Below are 22,767 nucleotides of genomic sequence, written 5' to 3'. Positions count from 1 at the left end.
ACAGAATGGTAGGGGTTGGAAGGGACCTCTGGAGATCATCTAGTCCAAACCCCCTGCTAAAGCAGGATCACCTTGAGCAGGTTGCACAGTATCGCGTCCAGGTGGGTTTTGAATCTCTCCAGAGAAGGAGACTCCACAAGCTCTCTGGGCAGCCTGTCCCAGTGCTCTGTCACCCTCAGAGTGAAGAAGTTCCTTCTCATGTTCAGATGGAACTTCCTGTGTTCCAGTTTGTGCCCACTGCACCTTGTCCTGTCACTGGGCACCACTGAAAAAATCTGGCCTGATTCTTGAGACATCCACCCTTTAGGTAAGCGTTGATGAGATCCCCTCTCAGTCCTCTCTTCTCCAGACTAAACAGACCCAGCTCTCTCAGCCTTTCGTCATATGAGAGATGCTCCAGTGCCCTCATCATCTTTGTAGCCCTCCGCTGGACTCACTCCAGTTGTTCCCTGTCTTTCTTTAACTGAGGGGAGAAAAAGGTAGTAAGTCCTCTAAGCATCTTGTTAAGCACATAAATATTATCCCTCTAATAAGGAAAAGCAAAGTACAGATTAGGGGGAGGAATTTTCCTAGTGGTAGGTAGATCCATGGCTTCCTATAGGACAGGCTGTAGGAGCTCAGAATCCTTATCTTAGTGCCCTCTCTTTATCTCCAAAACTTCCACTGACTGCAGTGAAACGGGTTTTTTGGACTCAAGTTTCTTTGGGGCACAGACCCTTATCTCATAGATTGGGTAGAAAGTGTACCAAACACAAAATCACTTGCCTTGCAGTGAGTGTGTGGCAGAGTAATGAATTTCTGGCTGTTACCTCCAAAAGCACACAGTACACAGTGCTTTTTCTTGTACTGTTGTTATTCCAGTATTCTTAAGGAAGGAAAAAAGCTCTGGTACATGGACATCAATATGGAAAAATTCTTACAAAGCTAAAGAATTTCCTCCATGAACTCTTGACTTTGAAATCTGTGAGTGCACCTCATAAAAATGTAGCTGGCAGTGGAAATCTGTGTTCAGTTTCTGTGCCTCTCTCTGGTATCTGAGGGAGTGCACTTTATACACTAAAAACCACAAAATGTATTGTATACATAAGAGTTAAAAATGAAGGATTAATTTCATAAGGAAAGAAAATTCATCAGCCAGAACACGTGGGTAGCTCTGCCTTAAGAACCTCACAATGATGGCTTCACAAAGAGTTGCTAAGTAATGCCACTCTTGAACTATAAATAGGGAGCTGCAAAACAATGTCTGACTTGTATACATTGCCCAAAAGCAGCTAAATGAGCCAAGATGCAGTGCTCCAGACATTATATTCCAACTGGTGATGTGGAGTGCTTTGAGATGTTCTGTGCTATCAACTTTCTTTTGAGTGTTCTAGATGAAAACTAAGGTGAACACACGATGCAGAAAGTAAAAAAAAAAGGCAACTCTCTCAAAACAGACTGCGCCCGAGCTTAGCTATTTTAAGTAGAAGCAAGTTAGAAACGAGCAGCCAAGTTCTGCATTTCACACTCGGCCAAACATTGCTGCTAGCTCATTGAGGCTGGATTTACACAAGTGCCCAGTTTCTGTGTTGGCTCCCAAACCTGGCGTGTTGTTTGTTCTGAGAATCCCAGTGGGAGCTGCTAGTGAGATCCTTCTTGTCGGCCTCTTTCTCTGATGGCACTTACAGCTGTCCCTGCTTCTCAGGTAGATGCTCCCAGCTCTGTTGCCTCTCCCAGTGCTGAACTCTGCAGTTCAAACATCCTCAGCCAAGACCTGGCCCCTGGGCTTTTGTTTCTGCTGTTCCAGTTGGGAATACACACTCTCTCTGACACACCTGGTTTCTCTAACTTGGAAGTGGTCTTCCACACAAAGCCTTGCTCATTCAGGAGTTCCCAAGCATGCAGGGCTCCTGCGTGTCAACATAAAGAGAAGCTGGTGTGCCTCTGAACTGAGGAGGGGGGAGTAGCCCTTGATGTCTGTCCTCACTCTCTAGAGAGTAGTTCTGACTGAGTGAAGAAGACTTGTTATAAGGTAGCTGTAATGTTTCTTGCCCCACTAGCTTTGTTGACTCTCAGGAGTTTCTATGCCTTCTGTGGAGCTGACCACTGCATGTGGAGCAGCAGCTGAAATGGTGTGCTTTACTGGCAATGTAGTGCATTAAACTGGCACCAGTTTCTGAGTAACTTAATATGCAAGTGTTGACTAACCAGAGTCCTTACTCTGCCCTCTAGGTTTTTTTTCCTGCCAGCTAGCCTGGCAGACTGTTTCTTTTAGATCTTTCCTTTGCCCTCTGCTTGGCTGGTGTTTTAAGAGACCTGTGCTTTCATCTCTTTTTCCTCATCCAGTTTTGGGAGCTCCATGAATATTAACCTGGCTGTTGCACTCGGAGACATGACGTTGTTTTTACTTAGCTGGCTAGCTTCACTTACCTTTGATTTCACTGTATGTTTTCAGGCAGACAGCAATGCAAAACTGAACGTTGCATTCATTAGTACTCATCGAATGAAAATAATACAAACTCTGTTCACCTTCGCTATAAACAGTAGCGCCCAACTTTGTAAAGCCATTTTTCCTGTCTGTAGCTGGGAGCTGAGCAGCCAGTGAGGAGAATATTTAAACTCACATAGTTCAGGTAATTCACTTGATAGAACATATTCACCATTTTGTATTTGTCAAATAGTTTCTCCTTGTACACTAATGAGGAGTGCCTAAATTTGGACCCTTGGTGGGTCCTAACTTGTGGAAAACTCTGAACATCTCTCTCTGGAAGTGCAACCCTTATAAGGCTTTGTAAATGGATGTACAAAACCGTGGGAGACTTTTGAAAATCTTGGCTATAGGAGTTCAGCTGTGCTTCAGACTGCTGCAGTCTTCTTTCTTTTCCAGAACCTTTGCCAAACACTCTGGTGTTCGGTGAAAGGCTCCTGCCGCTCCAAACTGGATGCAGCTGCGGATGGAACTCGGTGCGGAGAAAACAAGGTGACTGTGAGCCACGCTGCCTGCGAGCTGCGCTGCCTGCAAAAGGGCAGCAGAGGAGCCATGAGTAGCATTGCCATTGTGTAGTGTGAAGGAGGGCACATCTCCATTTAAATTTCCACTTACATTTTTGACCTTCAGGGACTGAAATAACAAATAATTCACAACAACATTTTCCTGCGGTAATGATCTTAAGCTGTTTGTCCTTTCTTTTCTCTCTTCAGTGGTGCTTCTCTGGTGAGTGCATTACAGTAGGCAAGACTCCCGAAGCGATCCATGGTGGATGGGGCATTTGGTCGTCCTGGTCCCATTGCACAAGGACATGTGGGGCAGGAGTTCAGAGCGCAGAGAGACCATGTGATAACCCAGAGTAAGCTGAGTGCACAATATTTTGACATCTTTTATTCAAGACCTTTGGGGTACTTTATGACATTGGAGACATTTTTATATCATACTCTTATCAACAGGTGCCACACACACTGATGAACACCTGTCCTTCCCAGTTAAGCATACCTATGTGAAATTCGGTTGGCTCACCTTTTACAATTGTCATTCATTCTTTAATCCTTACCCTCCAGAGAGCTTATTTCTACACAAAATGAAAAAATCCAGTTATTTAGCATTCAGGCTTTGCAGAAATAATGGAAATTTTACTTTAATAATACTGCCATGAATAAATAAATGTGCTCAAACAGTGGGTGAGAGCAATCTGTTCCTGGGGGAAATCAAGGACTCGGCTTTCATGTTTTGTTGAAGGGCAGAATTTTCTAATATGTACTTGAGTTCATGAAGACCCTACCTCTCATTTTCAAAAATCACTGAGAGGGTGCCTAGCAGCAGAAATCACTTGGCTTCTCTGGAAGAACTGTCAGACACTCTGGAAAATACAGTATTTTGGGGGAGTTTGTTTGATTTATGAGCTCAGCCAGGCAATGTACCAAGCACTTCTTTGGGATACAAGGTGTGTCTAGATCTCTGTGGTCCATACTGACATGTCTGGGTACTTGAACATGTGAATGGTATGTTTACCCTGTCAAGGATTCAGATTCACCTTGTTATCCCATTAGAATCTTAAAGATGTTCCTCTTTTAAAACTATTTTTTACCTAGAATCTCACATCCCAATCTCAATGTTCCTTTTCTAGACCACAGTTTGGAGGAGACTACTGCACTGGAGAAAGGAAACGCTATCGCATGTGTAACATTAGCCCCTGTCGCAAAGGCTTGCCAACCTTTCGTCAGATGCAGTGCAGTGAATTTGATACAGTTCCCTACCAGAATGAGTTCTACCACTGGGTTCCTGTTTATAACACAGGTATGAAGCTACAATTTTTTAATATCTTGTATAAAAAGTCAAATTTACAGACATATAAAAAACTTCTATGAGGGCAAGAAGTCACTGAATTACAAGTCTTTTAATTAATTAGAGAGAAGAATCTGGTGTGCGTCCGTATGCACATGTGCCTTTTATGTATACACAAAGACAGTGGTTCTTATCTACACATAGATGTTTTTGTAAAACTGTAGTGATAGTGGCTGTGAGTGTAACTAGCCCAGTTCCTGGAAAGATATTACACTAAGAAAAGCTGTTGAAGTCACGTCTATACTGATTGTCTGGTATAGACCTAAACCATCTTTTCCAGTGTCAACTGCAGAACAAGAAGTGCAGTAGTGTGGTGTAGAGCTGCATGTTTGGGCCTGCAGGCATCACTGCACCTAATAAGTGGAGCTCTTCTGCTGCACAAATGTGGTTTTACTACTTGCAAACTCAGATCTGCATGGTACGTGTAGCTGGCACCACAGTGAGGAAATAATACCTCAACAGGTTCAGTAATGTTCTGCCCTGTATTGCAGAGACAGAATTGATGTCTCTACCTTGTAACTTGCTTTGTAACAGCTAGTTATTAAATACAGGGGTAATAATTATTACCATGCAGTTTGATTCCTGGTGTATATGTACATGTAAGGAGTAGATTATCCTCTGGAAGCTATCAATATATATTTTTTAAGAAAAAATAGAGCAGTGGGGGTACTGAAGCTCGAGATTCAGCTTTCAGTTTTGTTTGCCAGTAGTATTTTTCAGCCTGTTCATTGCATTTTCACAGTTATTGACAGTTCTGAATAGGTTTTCTAAATTTCAGCTACTGTTTCTATTTTATCTAACAAATACACCATTGAAGATAAACCTGGAGCAGACAGGCTTCCAGGAAAATTTATGATGAAAGAAACCATGGTTGATAGAAAAAGACTTTTTCAGAAGGACTCCCAGTAAAATAAACCATGATAAATGGTAGCAGCCTAAGGCTTAGTCCAAAACCAAACTCATAAACTGTTTTCTGCAGTCCCCTGTCACTGAAATTGGGATTCCAGTCCTCTCAGTTACTCATGTGTACCACCAATGGGTACAGCCTTGGTTCCGTTCATGTCCTCTCTAGGGCAGTGCTACAGAACTGGTAGTTCTGTGTGTGCATGTGTTGCAAAAGGTCTGCTTTTAAAGGGCATCGAGAATCATGAATCAAATGCTTCCTGCACACCAGAAGGCAGGCCTATGGTGTGTCCATGACATACTTTGAATAGAGCTGATTGGAGCTTTACAGACAACCACTTATCTTTAAAATGCTATTTTGTTGAGCCTGATACATTTCCTCTGGAACATCCTGGGTTTCAGTGACCTTTTGCAAAATCCTTCAAATACTGAGCAAATATTTCTTCTGTGGCTTAAAAAGCTTTTTTACGGTTTTCACCTATTTTCTCAGCAGCAGAATTTCAGTCTAGAGTTACAGGTCTCCCCCATAATCTGTGAGGACCTCAATGTTTGCAACTTTATTCTTACATTCCATTAACAGCATTTGAAGTGCTTTCTTGCTGCTATACTAATTTACAAGAATACTGGCTTCCTCAGATAGGCAGGCTGTCTTAGGAACATTCATCTAGACAGGGAGTTGGCCAGGTCCTGTGCTGATCCTTCATCTGACATCATCATTGTGTGATTGAGGATGGGTGGCTATTGTGGGCACACAGCTTCCAGTTTTGTCTAGCCATGGCATTACCTACTGCACCGAAATACATCTGAGAGTTTTCTACCCATCTTAATTTCAAGTTTTCTTTCACCTTCCATTGGTTGCTAAAGGTGTGCTGGGCAAAATAACTTCAGATAGGGTCATGAGACAGTACTCCTTCTGTGAGATGGAGCAGTTTGAGCCTTTCTTGTAAGTGTTTGACCTAAACAAACCAAGGCTTTAAACAAAAGCAAACCAACTGCCCTGCATGAAAAATGAACTGATATTTCAGGGCCTGGAGACTCAATTACCATGTCCACCATATGTTCACCAGCCTTTGTCAGTGTACCCTTAACTGGTGCCACTCAGTTTCAAAGACTTTTCACAACACTCTGGTACTACTTTAGCTTGCTGACAAGAAGGTTTTGGCTTGTGTTTTATTATAAGGCATTTTCAGTTCTCTTGTGCTGCACGTGGGATATAAGGGGAAAAGAAAATGTCATGAAGCTTTCCCTAACCCTGACTGCACGTAACAGTTTTTGTGTGGAAGCATCTAGTTGAGAAGATGAAGCCCTGAGCTAGTAATTTTTTTGACAGTTCAGATATTCTGTGTTCCTTCATCCTGATGGAAAAATGATGTAGGTGGTCACAATTGTCTCTCCTGGCTTTAATTTCATAGCTTACATAAGCCAGATCTAACGAATGTCACATAATTAAACAACATCATAATGTCCTTTTCTGTTGTGTAAATTGTACCTTCATAAGAGGACAAAGACTATTTTTTGGATAGTTTATGATTTAATGTAAGGTGAGATGCAACAAGCAGCTTTAACAAGCAGCCTGGCAGAAAAGCAGTTAATGATATTGTTACCTAGGCTAATGGTACTTAAGGTTCCAATTGACAACTTTCCCTCTGTTTTAAATGAGTTTGGGCCTGTTGGAGAACTTGTGTAGTCCTGTTGTGAAGTCGCCCCGGAACACAGAAAGCCAGGTGCACTGGAGCACCTGAGTATTCCTGGGAGTCTCAACGTGAAGGGGACATCCAGTAGCTCTGACCAGGATATTTTCTGAATTGTTCTCGTTACCCAGGACCCTACTTTGACACTTTCATCAGACTTTGGTGCTAATGTACTTCTTTTGCCATCAGGTTGATCTCACATTTATTTATTTCATACCTTTTGACAAATTACATTTTTCCGAATCTGATAGCTTCTCAGAGCTTAACTACCATGTAGTAAGTATGAGTCCTACACTGAATCATATAAATACCTTTCTTTTCTCAATCAGTGCCAAGATCATCTTATGTACTGTCAGATAGGGGTTATGTAGCTAAAGTGTTTTAAATTTCATATTCCTTCCCAAAATACATCTGTATCAAGATCTGTACTGATACAGTCACAGAGGCTGAGCTAACAGCATGACATAATGCTGCTACTGCTTTAAAAAAACCTTTGGTTTTTTTGGAGTTCCAAGCTTGGTTAAAGTGGTAAAGTAGCTTCACCTCAGCTTGATTTTCCCACTTTATGTTTGGTAATTGTCTGTTGTAATTTACTTTGGTTTGCACTTTCTCATCCAATTCTGAGTTCTTACAGAGGTGAGGGCTTGAAGAAAAGAGGCCTACCTCTCTTCTTCCTTGTGAAGTAGGAAGAAAATCTTGAGGCCTTATCTTCTGCTGGCAGACACATTAATCACATCCTTCTCAGGTTAAGCTGGACCCTTCCTGCATGTGAACTCGTGGGAGTCAGCTGTGGGGGAAACAAATTTAAATTGGGAAGGGAGAATGTTCCTTTCTAGTTATCTTCATGTTGTTCTGTTTACAGTTGGTGAATCTGGATTCTGTTATAATATACACAGGAGAAAAAGCACTTGCCTGAATTTTAGGATTTTTACTCAGCTTTGCTGGCTTGCTTCCTCAGTCCCATTCTGATTACCAGTAAGTCACTGGGTGCTTAGGGTAGCTCTGTGGCTTGGGATTCAATTACATCAGGGTTTCTTTTATGTATTAAAGGATTGATCTTGTCCCTATTCAAATCAGCAGTGTAATCTTGGTGCAGAATGTGGGCACTCCAGAAGAAAACAGGATATAATTTTTCTAGGCTTCTGAGCGTTGGTGCTACCTCAACTAAAATCTGGTGTCCAGCAAGGGGCAACACACTGCCAGAAGGGCGCAACCAAACCGGAGGAAGTTTACAGGAGAGCAACATGAAAGCCAAATTATTTGAAAAACATAGTTTATGGGAAAGATTGAGAAAAGCAAGTTTTGCCCTAGAAAAGAGAAGGTTGAGTGAACTGAAAGCCAGCTACTTGAAGAGAGTTTCTAAGGGTATATCTCATGCATATCCCTGAGCTAGTAGAGATACAGACTAGCAAGACTGCATGGCTCTGTGCAGTGTTGTGCTGGTGTCTGGAAGAAGCTGTTGATATTCAAGCAGTTCTGTGCCCATGTTAACTGACTTTGAATAGCAGGATCCTGTGGTCTTACAAGCTCAGTTTGAATGTAGCTCTTCTGCTTTCAAACTTGGATTTGGCATCAAGTTTTCTGTCATTGTACTTCATATTGCAACCTCGCACCACCTCCACTCATGTAGTACAAGAGTCTCCAGAGAGAGCAGGGTCCAGTTCTTCATGTCCGTGAACAGCAGGACAAGCAGAAACAGCCAAAACAGCACAAGGGAACTTAAGGTTACACATTAAGAAATCTTCATTGCCATATGGGTGGTTAAACATTAGAGCAGGTTACCAAGAGGGTTTGAGGAATTAATATTATCATTGTAATTTAAATACAGTCTAGGCAGGAGCAGTCTAAGTGGCTTTGAACCTACTTTGGTGTGGATGGATGGGTAAAGCCTACAGGGAGAAATCAGCACTGTTTAAACAGGAATTCAGTGTGCTTTTTCTGAACAAGGATTGAGTGAACACGGTCATTACTGGGTGTTCACAGATTGGATCTAGTATTTCAAGCATATGCTGGATTGCAAGAATTTTTGTATATTTTGGCCTAAAAGTTACAAAGATGACAGCCTTTTGTTAAAAGTCTCATCATGAAGTAATCAAATTTGCTGAAATAACTGAAACTAAACCAGCTGCCTTATTGAGTTCATTCTGAGCAACCCTAGTGCTCATATTGATCTCAATTTAGTCTTTTTAGATTTTCAGGACTGAAATAAGATTTAGAAAATCTGAATTCAATGCCACTCTTTGCTTTCAAGTTTTTCCATCATTTCAGAAAATGTATTAATTTTCCTTGTATGTCAGTTCTCTATCTGAAAATAGGAGATAAAAGTACTTTTGACATCTGTATCTGTTTTGTGTTTAAAATGTTAGACTTTTTGAGGACAGTGGCTGATTCTGGTATGGTTTATTTACAGTCCCAGAATAATGGAGCCCTGATCTTTTGTCAGGTCCGTGAGCTCAGCTGTAGGAAAATAATAACAATAGATAAGTAAATAATTTTAGAAAATGAATGGCTAATACAGTGCTAGGATAATTTCCTCAGTGGTGCCCTAACCAGCCTTTTGTGCAGAAGAAATATCAAAAAAACTTGAAGAATCATGGCAGGAGTATAAATATTGGATAGGATTGAATTTGTGGGGAGGGAGCAATATTCTCTTATTTCCAGTGAGGCTCAGTAGAAAACTGATAGGAAGAAAAGGATCTAATTTTAGATTAGTTACTACAATTAGGAAAACCAGGAAGGCTTTCAAACCCTTCTCTGAATCATGAACCTTTGCAAGTCTGAAAGTTTGCTTGTTATTTATTTTCACTTTTTATTTTGACTTAGTAAGGGAGTTATCTTTTTCTACCAACTTTTTCTGAGTTATATACTTAGAGCATCGTAGTTATGACAGGAATATGTCAGCAGTCAACACTGCCTGCTTTTTCTTGCTGAGTGATTTCTGAAATGAAATTGGATCACATCTTGCTCGTTAGGTCAACACACAGCTAGGGAGGAGGTGCACATATCAAACTGCAGCTCTATATATTTCATTATGAACAATGTAAAAGCTAAAATGGCTTTATGCAAAGTCTGTGTCCATCAGGATCAATTCTGAGCAGGTAACAGACTACCGGAAATCTGGGATTCTCCTTTTCATAATGGTATTGTGCTTTGTGTGTAAAAAATGGTGCATTGAGAAGGTATGCAAGGTGAAACAAAATTTAGAGCACTAAAGCAATCAAATTAGCCACACAGCCAGAAGAAGATTTCTGCCTAAAAGTAGAATTAAATTTTATTGCTTATCATAACAGCTCTTATCATAACAACCAATGGATGTTATGGCTGGCAGTTTTCACAGAGTGGCAGGGCTGATAAGGGTTACAAACTTTATGTACAAACTCTAGCCTGAGTCTCTTTCATAGCTTCCTCTCTGTTGATATTCTAGAACATGACTCACATCACCTTGAATTCCACCAATTTCATAACCTTGGTCTGTGTGTGTCATCTGCCTCTAATCCCTCTATTGCCCTTTACAGAGGCATCTTTGTTTGAGAAGCCACAAGCATGACATTGTTGTCAGTCCTAAGAAGCTATTTTAGCTCTACTTGATAAGCGGGAAACCACAAAAATCCTCATTAAGGTTTTGGATTTTCTTTAATGTCCCTTTTAATTCTAAATTTTTTTTAATCCCAGTTCTGCAGAGGTGCTGTTTACACGAATGAGATTAATATTTATAAAGTTCAGGCTGTATAGGATTCAGACCTTGAGCTGCAAGCAGTTTGGGGGCAGGAGCTCACTTTTCTGCACTGTGTGGTGCTGTGTTATGTTGGTGCTGTACAAACTAAAACAGTGAAAGTGAATTTCCTCCTTCAAAAGCACAGATGCTTTTGTAGCAAATTATTTAGTTTCTTTGCATTACCAAAAATTTGAATTTATCTCATTACTAGAAATTCCTTCAGTTTTAAACACAGTTGTTTGTATGACACAATCAAGATCAACAAAGGAGGAAGGGGAGCAAGAGGGAGAAAGAAATTCATTAGCAATTATGTAGAAGATGTATAGTTACCCTGATCCCTCTGAGACCAAGGGAGTGGCATTTGTCGGCTCTGTCAGGCACAGGATGAAACTGTGACTCACCAGAAGCACCCCTGCAGCACACAAGGAGATTGTATTAAAATCACTCAGTGATGGTGTCTTGAAGGACCTTGAACTGACTGGCAGTTTTAAGGCCCACTGCTTTGCTCAACAAAGCATTTCAGCTTGCTGAGCATGAACAAACTGCTCTGGACTGGGATCTTGTTATGGCACAAAACCAGAAGAGAGTTCTGCTGTTGCCGTCCCTCATTGATATGACAGTGGATGATTTTTTTTTAGTCAGATAGCTCTGCCTCTGCTGGAGGGTTTCCAGGGGAGTGATACAAGGGCAGCGATTATATATGTCTTTGCTATGACGCCGGTTTCAGTTCTGACTCTTGGTCCGTTTATACAACTTATTTATCAAACTTGTGTCTTTGACTCTGTGAAACCTGAGTTTCAAAATTGCCCATTCCCAAGGGCCAGTGTCTGTGAGGCAGTGGAGTGTGCATTTGGCTCTTTTTACTCCATGGATGGACTAGACTAAGGCTGGTCCCATCACAGACAGTCTTGTTTCAGAGACCCACAGATTGCTTTTGCTGCAGCTTTTCTCTTCCCTGTTGCTTCTGTGCACATCTGTCCAAGAACACACCAAGGTTAGAGGGATGGGGTGCTAGTGAGGAGCCTGTTGCTCTGAGACGTGCTGGGTACACTGGAGCATGCTTGAAGTCTTATGGAGATGAGTGTAATAGGAGCCATCAGAGAAACACCAGTGAAATACCTCAAAGGAATTAGGGGCTGTTCCTCTGAGAAGGTGACATGGCCAACAGCCCAGCTGAAGTGCCTCCATGCACACAGCATGGGCAACAAAGAGGAGGAGTTGGAAGCCACCATGATGCTAGAAGGCTATGACTTATTTGCCATTACTGACACTTGGTGGGACAAATCCCATGACTGGAGTATGGCTATTGATGGCTACAAGATGTACAGAAGGGACAGGCGAAGAAGGAGGGCTGGAGGCGTTGCCCTCTACATCAAGAAATGGATAGATTGTGAAGAGCTGCCTCTGAAGAATAGCCACAAGCAGGTTGAAAGCTTATGGGTAAGAATTAGAGACTGAGGCAACAAAGGGACCCTTGTGGTTGGTGTTTACTACAGGCCGCCCTATCAAAGGGAGTCTATTGGTAAAGCTTTTTTACTCCACCTATAGGAGGCATCATGCTCACAAGCTCTCATCTTGCTGGAGGACTTCAACCACCCCAACATCTGCTGGAAAAGTAACACAGTGAGCTGTAGGCAATCCAGCAGACTCCTGGAGTGCATTGAGCGTAACTTCTTAAGCCAGATAATAGAGAGCCTGATCAGAGGGGATGTGATATTGGACTTGATGGTCACCAAAGCTAATCACTGACATCAAGATTGGAGGCAGCCTGGGCTGCAGTGATGATGCACTGGTGGAGTTGGCAGTTCTGAGTGATAGGGGTCAGGCAAAAAGTAAAGTCAGAACCCAGGATTTTAGGAAAGCAAACTTTCAGCTGTTGAAGGAGTTAGTCAGTAGGACCCCCTGGGAAACTGTCCTTAGGGACAAGGGAGCAGAACAGAGCTGGCAGATCTTTAAGGGCACTTTCCATAGAGCGCAAGAGCTCTTGATCCCCAGGTGTAAGAAATCAGGAAAGGAAGGTAAGAGACTGGCATGGTTGAGTCAAGACCTGCTGGTCAAACTAAAGGGCAAGCAGGAAATGCACAGGCAGTGCAGGCAGGGACAGGTATCCTGGGAAGAGTATAGGGACGCTGCCCGGTTGTGTAGGGATGGGGTCAGGAAGGCCAAGGCGTGGCTGGAGCTGAACTTGGCAAGGGAGGCAAAGAATAATAAGGGCTTCTGCAGCTATGTCAGCCAGAAAAGGAAGGTCAAAGAAAGTGTACCCTATCTGATGAACATGCCTGGCAAACTGGTAACAACGGACAAGGAGAAGGCTGTGACTCAACAACTCTTTTCCTTAGTCTTTACTGGCAACCTCTCTTCCCACGCCTCTCGAGTGGATGGACTGCAAGGCAGGGAATAGAGGAGCAAAGTCCCTCCTGCTGTAAGAGAAGATCATGTTCGTGACCACCTGAGGAACCTGAACATACCTAAGTCTATGGGGCCTGATGAGATGCATCCCAGAGTTCTGAGGGAATTGGCTGATGTAGTTGCCAAGCCACTCTTCATGACATTTGAAAAGTCATGGCAGTCAGGTGAAGTCCCCAGCAACTGGAAAAAAGGGAAACATTGCACCCGTTTTTAAAAAGAGTAGAAAGAAGGACCCTGGGAACTACTGACCTGTCAACCTCCCCTCTGTGCCTGGGAAGATCATGGAACAGATCCTCTGAGAAGCTATGCTAGGGCATGTGGAGAACAAGGAGGTGATTTGAGACAGCCAGCATGACTTCAGCAAGGGAAAGTCCTGCCTGACCAACCTAGTGGCCTTCTCTGATGGAGTGACTACATCAGTGGACAAGGGAAGAACTACAGATGTCATCTATTTGGACTTCTGGAAGGCCTTTGACATGGTCCCCCACATCTGTCTCTCTGAATTGGAAAGAGATTGATTTGATGGATGAACCATTCAGTGGATAAGGTATTGGCTGGGTGGTCACATCCAGAGAACAGTGGTTAATGGCTCAATGTCCAGCTCAATGTGACAAGTGGTGTCCCTCAGGGGTCTGTACTGGGATGAGTTCTGTTTAATATCTTCATCAGTGACATAGTGGGATCAAGTGCACCCTCAACAAAATTGCAGATGACTCCATACTGAGTGGTGCAGTTGACATGCCTGAGGGACAGAATGCCGTCTAGAGGGACCTGGACAAGCTTGAGAAGCGGGCCTGTGTGAACCTCATGAGGTCCTGCACATGGGTTGGGGCAACCCCCGGTATCAATATAGGCTGAGGGATGAAGGGATTGAGAGCAGCCCCATGGAGAATGACTTGGAGGTATTGGTGGATGAAAACCTGGACATTAGCCAGCAATGTGCACTCGCAGGCCAAAAAGCCGACTGTATCCTGGGCTGCGTCACAATAAGCGTGACCAGCAGGTCCAGGGAGGTGATTCTGCCCCTCTACTCTGCTCTCATGAAACCCCACCTGGAGTACTGCGTCCAGCTCTGGGGGCCCCAGTACAAGAAAGACATGGAGCTGTTGGAGTCCAGAGAAGGCCACGAAGCTGATCAGAGGGCTGGAGCACCTCTCCTGTGAGGACAGGCTGAGAGAGTTGGGGGGTTGTTCAGCCTGGAGAAGAGAAAGCTCTAGGGAAACCTTATCACGGCCTTTCAATACCTAAAGAGGGCTTATAAGAAAGATGAGGACAGACTTTTTAGTAGGACCTGTAACGACAGGACAAGGGGTAATGGTTTTAAACTAAAAGAGGGTAGATTCAAACTAGACATAAGGAAGCAATTTTTTACAAATGAGGATGGTGAGACACTGGCACAGGTTGCCCAGAGAGGTGGTGGATGCCCCGTCCCTGGAAACATTCAAGGTTAGGTTGGACAGGGCTCTGAGGAACCTGATCTACTTGGAAGATGTCAGTGCTCATTGCAGGGGGGGTTGGACTAGGTGATCTTTAAAGGTCCTTTCCAACCCAAACTAGTCTATGATTCTATGATAACAGCCTGAGGCTGTCAGACTCACCAATATTATCCCCATTTCATAAATTGCCAAACAGGAAAAAAGTCCAGTGTTTGAAATAATTTATTAAGTGCCAGCTGATAGCTGAAAATAAGCAGTGATGTGATGCTCTCCTGACATGCGGAAGATCAGCTGGCTAATATTCAAGGGTCAACTCCTCCAAGCTCAGGAGAGATGCATCCCAACAAAGAGGAAGTCAAGCAAAAACACCAAGAGGCCCCCATGGATGAACAAGGAGCTCCTGGGCAAAGTCAAACACAAAAAGGAAGCCTACAGAGGGTGGAAGCAAGGGCAGGTAGCCTGGGAGGAATACAGAGAAACCGTCCAAGCAGCCAGGGAGCAGGTTAGGAAAGCCAAAGCCCTGACAGAAATTAGGCTGCCCAGGGATGTCAAGGACAACAAGAAAAGCTTCTATAGGTATTTCAGTGATAAAAGGAGGACGAGGAAAAATGTGGGTCCCCTCCGGAATGAAGCGGGTGACCTGGTTACCCAGGATATGGAGAAGGCTGAGGTACTCAATGACTTCTTTACCTCAGTCTTCACTGGCAAATGCTTGAGCCACACTGCCCAGGTCACACAAGGCATGGACTGGGAGAATGCAGAACCGGCCACTGTAGGAGAAGATCAGGTTCAAGAATATCTAAGGAACCTGAAGGTGCACAAGTCCATGGGACCTGATGAGATGCATCCGCGGGTCCTGAGGGAACTGGCGGATGAAGTGGCCAGGCCACTCGCCATCATATTTGAGAAGTCCTGGCAGTTTGGCAAAGTTCCCGCTGACTGGAAGAGGGGGAACATAACCCCCATTTTAAAGAAGGGTAAAAAGGAAGACCCAGGGAACTACAGGCCGGTCAGTCTCACCTCTGTGCCTGGCAAGATTAAGGAGCAGACCCTCCTGGAGACTATGATCAGGCACATGGAAAACAAGGAGGTGATTGGTAACAGCCAACACGGCTTCACTAAGGGCAAATCGTGCCTGACAAACGTGGTGGCCTTCTATGATGGGGTTACAGTGTCGGTGGATAAGGGAAGGGCAGCTGACATCATCTACCTGGACTTGTGCAAGGCATTTGACACTGTCCTGCACGACATCCTTGTCTCTAAATTGGAGAGACATGGATTGGATGGATGGACCACATGGTGGATAAGGAATTGGCTGGATGGTCACACTCAAAGAGTTGTGGTCAACAGCTCAATGTCCAAGTGGAGAACGGTAACGAGTGGCATTCCTCAGGGGTCGGTACTGGGACCGGCACTGTTCAACATCTTTGTCGGCGACATGGACAACGGGATCGAGCGCACCCTCAGCAAGTTTGCCAATGACACCAAGCTGTGTGGTGTGGTTGACACGCTGGAAGGAAGGGATGCCATGCAGAGGGACCTCGACAGGCTGGGGAGGTGGGCCCATGGAAATGGCATGAAGTTCAACAAGGCCAAGTGCAAGGTCCTGCACGTGGGTCGGCGCAATCCCAAGCACGACTATAGGCTGGGTGGGGAATGGATTGAAAGCAGCCCTGAGGAGAAGGACTTGGGGGTATTGATTGATGAGAAGCTCAACATGAGCCGGCAGTGTGCGCTTGCAGCCCAGAAAGCCAACCGTGTCCTGGGCTGCATCAAAAGCAGCGTGACCAGCAGGTCGAGGGAGGTGATCCTGCCCCTCTGCTCTGGTGAGACCCCACCTGGAGTACTGTGTCCAGCTCTGTGGGCCCCAGTACAGGAGAGACATGGAGCTGTTGGAGCGAGGCCAGAGGAGGCCTGATCGGAGGGCTGGAGCACCTCTCCTGTGAGGACAGGCTGAGAGAGTTGGGGTTGTTCAGCCTGGAGAAAAGGCGGCTCGGGGGACATCTAATTGTGGCTTTCCAGTACCTGAAGGGGCCTACAGGAAAGCTGGAGAGGGACTGTTTATCAGGGAGTGTAGTGACAGGACAAGGGGTGATGGGTTCAAGCTGAAGGAGGGTCGATTTAGATTAGATGTTAGGAAGAAATTCTTCACTGTGAGAGTGGTGAGGCACTGGAAGAGGTTGCCCAGAGAGGTTGTGGATGCCCCATCCCTGGAAGTGTTCAAGGCCAGGTTGGATGGGGCTTTGGGCAATGTGGTCTAGTGGAGGGTGTCCCTGCCCATGGCAGGAGGGGTTGGAACTAGATGATCTTTGAGGTCCCTTCCAACCCAAACCATTTTATGATTCTGTGATTCTATGATCAGAAGCAACCATTTCACTGCTGTCTGAGAGAGGGTGGCAGTAGTGATGAGCAGTTATAAATGACCTCTGAAATCACTCAGTCATCAGCTGATGGAAAACTGTTGCTTGTCAGTGTCTTTGGCAATCTCACCCCAGATTCCTCCTTTTCCCTCACTACTGACAGTTGTTTTTCTGGTTTCCCATCCCTTTCTCCATCACATTTGACAGTCGGCCTTGTTACCGTTACTGGCTGTTAACATATCAGCAATGACAGCTGGGAGGCATGAGGGCACCAGTCTCCAGCTGCTTCCTAGAAGTCCATGAGTGGCATTTATCAGGCCTGTGACACTCTGTTAGCAGTACAACTCTGGCTTTGCTAATTGCTACTAATTAGGCCATTTCTGTCAGCAAATGTCATCCAGGGAAAGTCAGTGGATGATGTGGGAAACACAAACTGTCATTCCCTGTTTATTACAGTTCCATGTCCTGCTGAAGTATGTTCTGACAAAGTATCTTTGTTTTCCTTTCAGCAAACCCCTGTGAGCTCCACTGTCGCCCAATAGACGGCCATTTTTCAGAGAAGATGCTTGATGCAGTCACTGATGGTACTCCTTGCTTTGAAGGAAGGCACAGCCGAGATATCTGTATTAATGGCATGTGTAAGGTATTGGGTATGTTTGCATGTTTCTTTCTTTACAACTTTATTTTATAAAGTTAGGGGAAAATGCTTAACAATTTTTTTTTTGGAGGATTGAGGCCAGGTGCTCCATTTTATCATATTTTTAATGATCATGGAAAGAAGTTGATAGAAACAGCTTTTCTAAGTAGACATAAGAGTCATTTCTCTCCTTTTTTTATGAATCCGTTAGACTGCTGATTACTTGTGGTACCTTTGAACTCTTCTCTTTCTCTTCCGTTATTTTAAAATATTAGTTTAAGAATTTGGGGGTTTTTTAATGAAATGTTTTCACAAAGTATCATAGCTTTAGAATTGTAATTGGTGTCACTACTCTCTGTGGTTTTATTATGAAAATACAGTTTATTATGCATTATGTAGTTCTGAACTGGCTTGTAAGAGTTCTCTGCATATTCTGCATATTCTGTATGTTGATAGCAGCTTCCAGGATGATGTGTGTGTTTATGACATTGAAAGGTGTGTTCTGTAAATGCCGTAATACCCACAGTGATAGCACTGCTTTTAGTGAATTTCTCATAAATAAAATGAGTACTTTACTTGAAGAGGATGTATTACAACAACAGTTTATTTCTTGAAACTGGGGATTTGCGTCCTGTACCCCTTTGAATAGCTTTTTTGCTTCTAACATCTTTGGAAATAAAAGCAGGACTTGGTGTTTTGTGGAAACTACATTAGCTTACAGTAGGGAACTTGGGATTGTATGTCCCAAGCCACTGAATCATATAAAAATGCAGCTAGAAGGCACTTCAAGAAGTCCCCTTTACTGAATCTGGTTCTTTTTTCACTTTCTTTTCCTGAAGACTTATAGAGATGGAAACTCCACGTTTTTAATAGGCGATTAGTATATCCTCTTTGAAGACTTTCTGGTTTAGTAGAATGCTAGTGCCTCAGAGAGCAGCAATAAAGGATCTGTTTTAAGCTTTCCTTGCAGGACATGCATTTGTGAAAGGGAGTTGTTACTGAGGCCCTGCTCAGATTTACTGTGAAAAGATTGTGCTTGACCTCACTGAGAGCCAGCATAGGCCTTTTAGCTTTGATTCTGAAAGACCTGACCTGGTCAGGAGCAGTTCAAGCCAGCTGGAAACAAATCTTTAGCATATTGAAGGGTGTAGTAGATGTTGCATACCATATCAGTGCTTTTGACCTTCCCTCAGAAGAGGCCAAGGCTGTCTTTGTGATGTTATGCTCTCATTTTCTGATTTTCAGACCAAATGGACTGGGATCACTATGGTTAATTTTAGCTTCCATATGCTTTCTGTATTCAACCTTGCCTGTGACACTTCAAATTTATACCCATTTTAGAAATGGCAAAACTCATCAACTTAATGCATCAAAAGCAATAGATCAGAGTTGAAAGAAAAGATAATTTTAATTGCAGTTTGTAGATACTAGATATACTTTAGCATAAATAGTTCTGGGGACTCAAAGCCTTTCAAAAAAATTTCCTTTGAGGTACTGGTGCTACCATAAATACAGTTTTGTCAGTATTTCACATGTTGACTACTGCTTCACATTTTCTGACAAACAGGTTTAATTGGAGTCAGGATCACAGACTGAACAATTTAATCGTGCAACTGCCATAAATGAGAGGAAATGATGAATAGGTAACCCAGATAGCTCTCATTTCTGAAAGACAGTGTGCTTTTATCTGAAATAGGTACCCAAGATAACACTTGAGTAGAAGCTTTTTCAAGTATCTCAATATAATACACTAGTATTTTAGTCCAGTTAGTTAAACACAATACATACATTACAGGTCATGATGAATAAATCTGAAAATGCATTTAATGTAATTAGTCTGGTACATCATTCTTGTACTCCAATAGCAACATGTTGCTAATGATGTGAAAAAGGAGTTCACAAAAATTAATAGCAGTGTCTATTAAAGCCCTGTTCTGGTTTTCAGCACTATATCTCACAAAACCACTTCATGTTTGTTCTGAGTACTAAAAGAACACTTAGGTCTGAAATTGAGTAAAAAATTCAAATGGTGGGATGTTATATGTTAGGTCCACTGTCCATATTGCTCACATGTGTTTGGTGTGCAGAGTAGCTCTTGTTTAACAACCAAGTTCAGAGTTTTCCTAGTGCATATATCAAAACAAGATAGCTAGACTCAGATTCAGTCAGGAATTTAATCTCATAAATTCAGCTGATTTGTCTGATTTTGCAGTTTGCCATAGTTTTGGTCAGAGCAATGGGTCTTACGTAGATGGCTAAATGTGGATTGAGATACCCCATATTAGCTACTTGAGGTATACTGAATGCTTTCCCACCCACCTTGGCAAAGCCATAATGTGCATCTTCAGGTAGGAAGTAAGTCTGAACAGATGCTAGTGCTGATTCACCTGGCCCTTGCAATTTGTCCAATATATGAGTCCTAATTTTTCAGAAGTGCTACCTATGCCTCAGTGCAGAAGGAAGCCTTACCAGTGAGGTCTTGGTATGGTATTCCTTTAGAACTTGCCTCATCAATTCAAGGGCAAAGTAGAATTGTTAACTCATTTGAGGACCTGGCATATAAAATAGCTGAGTCCTCTCTCTGCTTTGTGCTTTACATGGAAGAGGAGTTCCCTAAACACATGTAATGCCATTAAATCACTCAGTGCTGGAACCAGTGGCTGCAAAGGGGGATCTCAAAGCTGCATGCCTGCAGTTGCAACCATGTTTTTTCCAGGTGATGCTAATAAGAGATGCAGTCCCCTTTGCACCTAGCCTAGCCTTCCTTCAGATATCTTCTTAGACCCACTCCTGTCATGATGTCCGACTTATAAACAGCTTTGAGTGGAGGGAGTCAACAAGATCGATCAGTAATTTCATGTAAAATTGTCAAGATAAATCATGACTAGTTTGCCATTTAATGATATTCCTCCACACATATCCTTTGGGTGTTACTTTTTTCCCTTTCTTTAGAAGATCTTTAAAGCACATATCCTATCTTCCTGTGTTTGAAATTATACATCACAAGTGAACTTTTAATTCTTATCAGAGCAGTCAGTTGCTCCCCAATGTTAGTAAGCAAAGGTACTGCCACCAGACTACGTTTGTTGAGGACTGATATATACAAGACTGAGGAGTTTTGTTAAATACAAGCCATGGCATCATCCAAAAGTGAAGGCTTATGTGGTGTATGCACTGAGACCATGCAGACACTGAGGATGGAGAACCTGGCATCTGAGCTGTTTCTAACAGGCATTCATCTCCCACTCAGAATTTTAATAGGCTTAAATGACCTTCAGTCATGCAAATCTGTGAGCTGTTCTCTGTGTCAATCCTCAGTTGTTATCTTGAGAGACTAACACTATTGGAGAATTACACAGCTGCGTAGTACTAGGGAGGAAAATGGGTTTTTTCTCTTGCTGAAAAGCATATTACACCTCTCAGATTTTTTATAGCAGCTTTACTACCTCTCACTATTGTTTAGTCTCCTCATCCCTCTGCTAGCCCAACAGGACATTGATTCAGCCCCATCTAGACAAATTATAATAGAAATAAGCACATCAGGACACATTTCTTCCCATTCAAGGCAATGGCATGGCCAATGTGACATGAACATGTTGTCTTTATTTGGAGACCAGTGGATGAGACAAGATGGAAGCAAGAGCTTAAAAGCACAATATAGTATCCATGTAGCTGTGATATTCAGGCAGTACGTCCAGGCTGTATGCTTCAGCGACAGCAAGGACTTTTTGTATCTGCCCCTGACTCCCACTGCCAGTGCGACACAAAAGTCTCTCCTTCTAGAAGTGGCAAAAGGGTAATATCTCTGGCTGTTTTTCTTTTAGTCATTGAGCAGCAGGAAAGAAATTGTTTCTCCCTCCTGTAATGCAGCCAGGCACTTCAGGTCATTATTTCTGCCTCCACGCTGTGTGGTGGGACCAGTAATAAAGTTAGTCTCAGGTGCATCAGAAAGGCCCTTGGTGAATGGGGCAATGGCAAAGGGCTGCACGGAGCGATGCTAATTTGCAATGCACATGCTGTGGCACACAGTGGTTGCTGTAGCACACTGTGTTACACTGGCAGAGGGTGCACAAGGACATACATGTGCAAAAGAATCAGAGCCTAATTGCTGCTGATTTTTTTCTTGTTTTAATATCCTGTATTTAGTCTTCAGGTCCCTTTTAATGGGCAATTTGGCAGAAATTCGAGGCACAGTATTTAAGGCAGTTTTAGAAAATATGGCTACTAGAAGAATTGGAAGAATGAGGAAACCAAGTAAAAGGGAAGAGGGAGCATCTAGAAATGAATCTAATGAATGACAAAAATAATGTGATATTCACTGGAGCGGGAAAGTAAAACATGGCTTGGAAATTAAAGTTCATGTAAATGTATTTAGAATGAATGACTGCTGGAGCTGTTTACTATGATGCATGAGAATATACACTTTGTGATGGTCATTAATGGCCTTGTAAGATGATGACCTGCTGCCAGATGTGAAGGTCACTGCACCACCAGCAGCACCCCAGAGCTAGGGAATAAAATGAAGGCTTTATTTACAGTGACACAGTAAATTGCCTGCCCTGCCACTGTTTGTCTGCAGTGCCTTATTCTTGGGGATCCCGGTGCCACACTGTGCCACTTACAGGTAAGACTGTGATGTCTGATCAGATACAAACTGTTTCATACATCAGAGGAAAAACAAAATACAGGCTTCTGTGGTTACACAAAGGGTTTCCCTTCATGTCATAGCAATGTCATATTTTGGATATGTTGCTAAGGGAAATGTATGACCAAGTGGGAAATATCTTAGCCAATTCTCAGTGATCTGATACAGAGTATGGCCCATGCAGAGACACTAATTGGCACCCCGAAGGCAGGAGAGCAATGATACTGTGGTGCTGCTACCAGACTCATTTGCTAGTGCCAGTGCAGAAGTTCAGGACTAATTTGTTCAGTATGGGGGGATTTTTACAGTACACAGTACTCACAAGGGAAGTATACTTAGTGATACTCTTTTCAAAGTGTTGGATTGACAGCCTAAGCTAGTTAAATTATTTCTGGGTGTAACCACTCAAACAAGCATGAAAAATAAATAAAGATGAACAGAAACCTTTTCAAGAACATGCATTTTCTACTAGAAAATGCTAATTTGGCAAAAAGGATATAATTTGAAGACATTTTTTGTCTGTTTTTTTTTTCCCAGAAGTTCAAAAGAGAAGCTCCAAAACACCCGTTAATAATATTTTATAATAGTAAAACATGATTTTCCTTTTCATAGTTTTTAATTTTTTTTTTATAGCAAGACAAAATCTAAAAAAT

The 22,767-nt window shown here is 42.9% G+C and overlaps 1 protein-coding gene across 2 annotated transcripts in view; it reads left to right on the top strand.

Annotated features, from left to right (window-relative positions):
- ADAMTS12 (ADAM metallopeptidase with thrombospondin type 1 motif 12) overlaps nt 1-22,767 on the top strand; it is a 190,483-nt gene that overhangs the window by 112,977 nt on the left and 54,739 nt on the right. For both annotated transcript variants that reach the window (XM_054809427.1, XM_054809428.1), the window contains 4 exons: nt 2,867-2,959; nt 3,181-3,326; nt 4,101-4,270; nt 17,342-17,475. In XM_054809427.1, coding sequence (XP_054665402.1) covers nt 2,867-2,959; nt 3,181-3,326; nt 4,101-4,270; nt 17,342-17,475 — 543 coding nt within the window. The remainder of the gene's footprint in view (nt 1-2,866; nt 2,960-3,180; nt 3,327-4,100; nt 4,271-17,341; nt 17,476-22,767) is intronic.

This window comes from Grus americana, chromosome Z (assembly GCF_028858705.1).
Source record: "Grus americana isolate bGruAme1 chromosome Z, bGruAme1.mat, whole genome shotgun sequence".
Classification (NCBI taxonomy): Eukaryota; Metazoa; Chordata; class Aves; order Gruiformes; family Gruidae; genus Grus; species Grus americana.
This window is presented reverse-complemented; position numbering and strand designations above follow the sequence as displayed.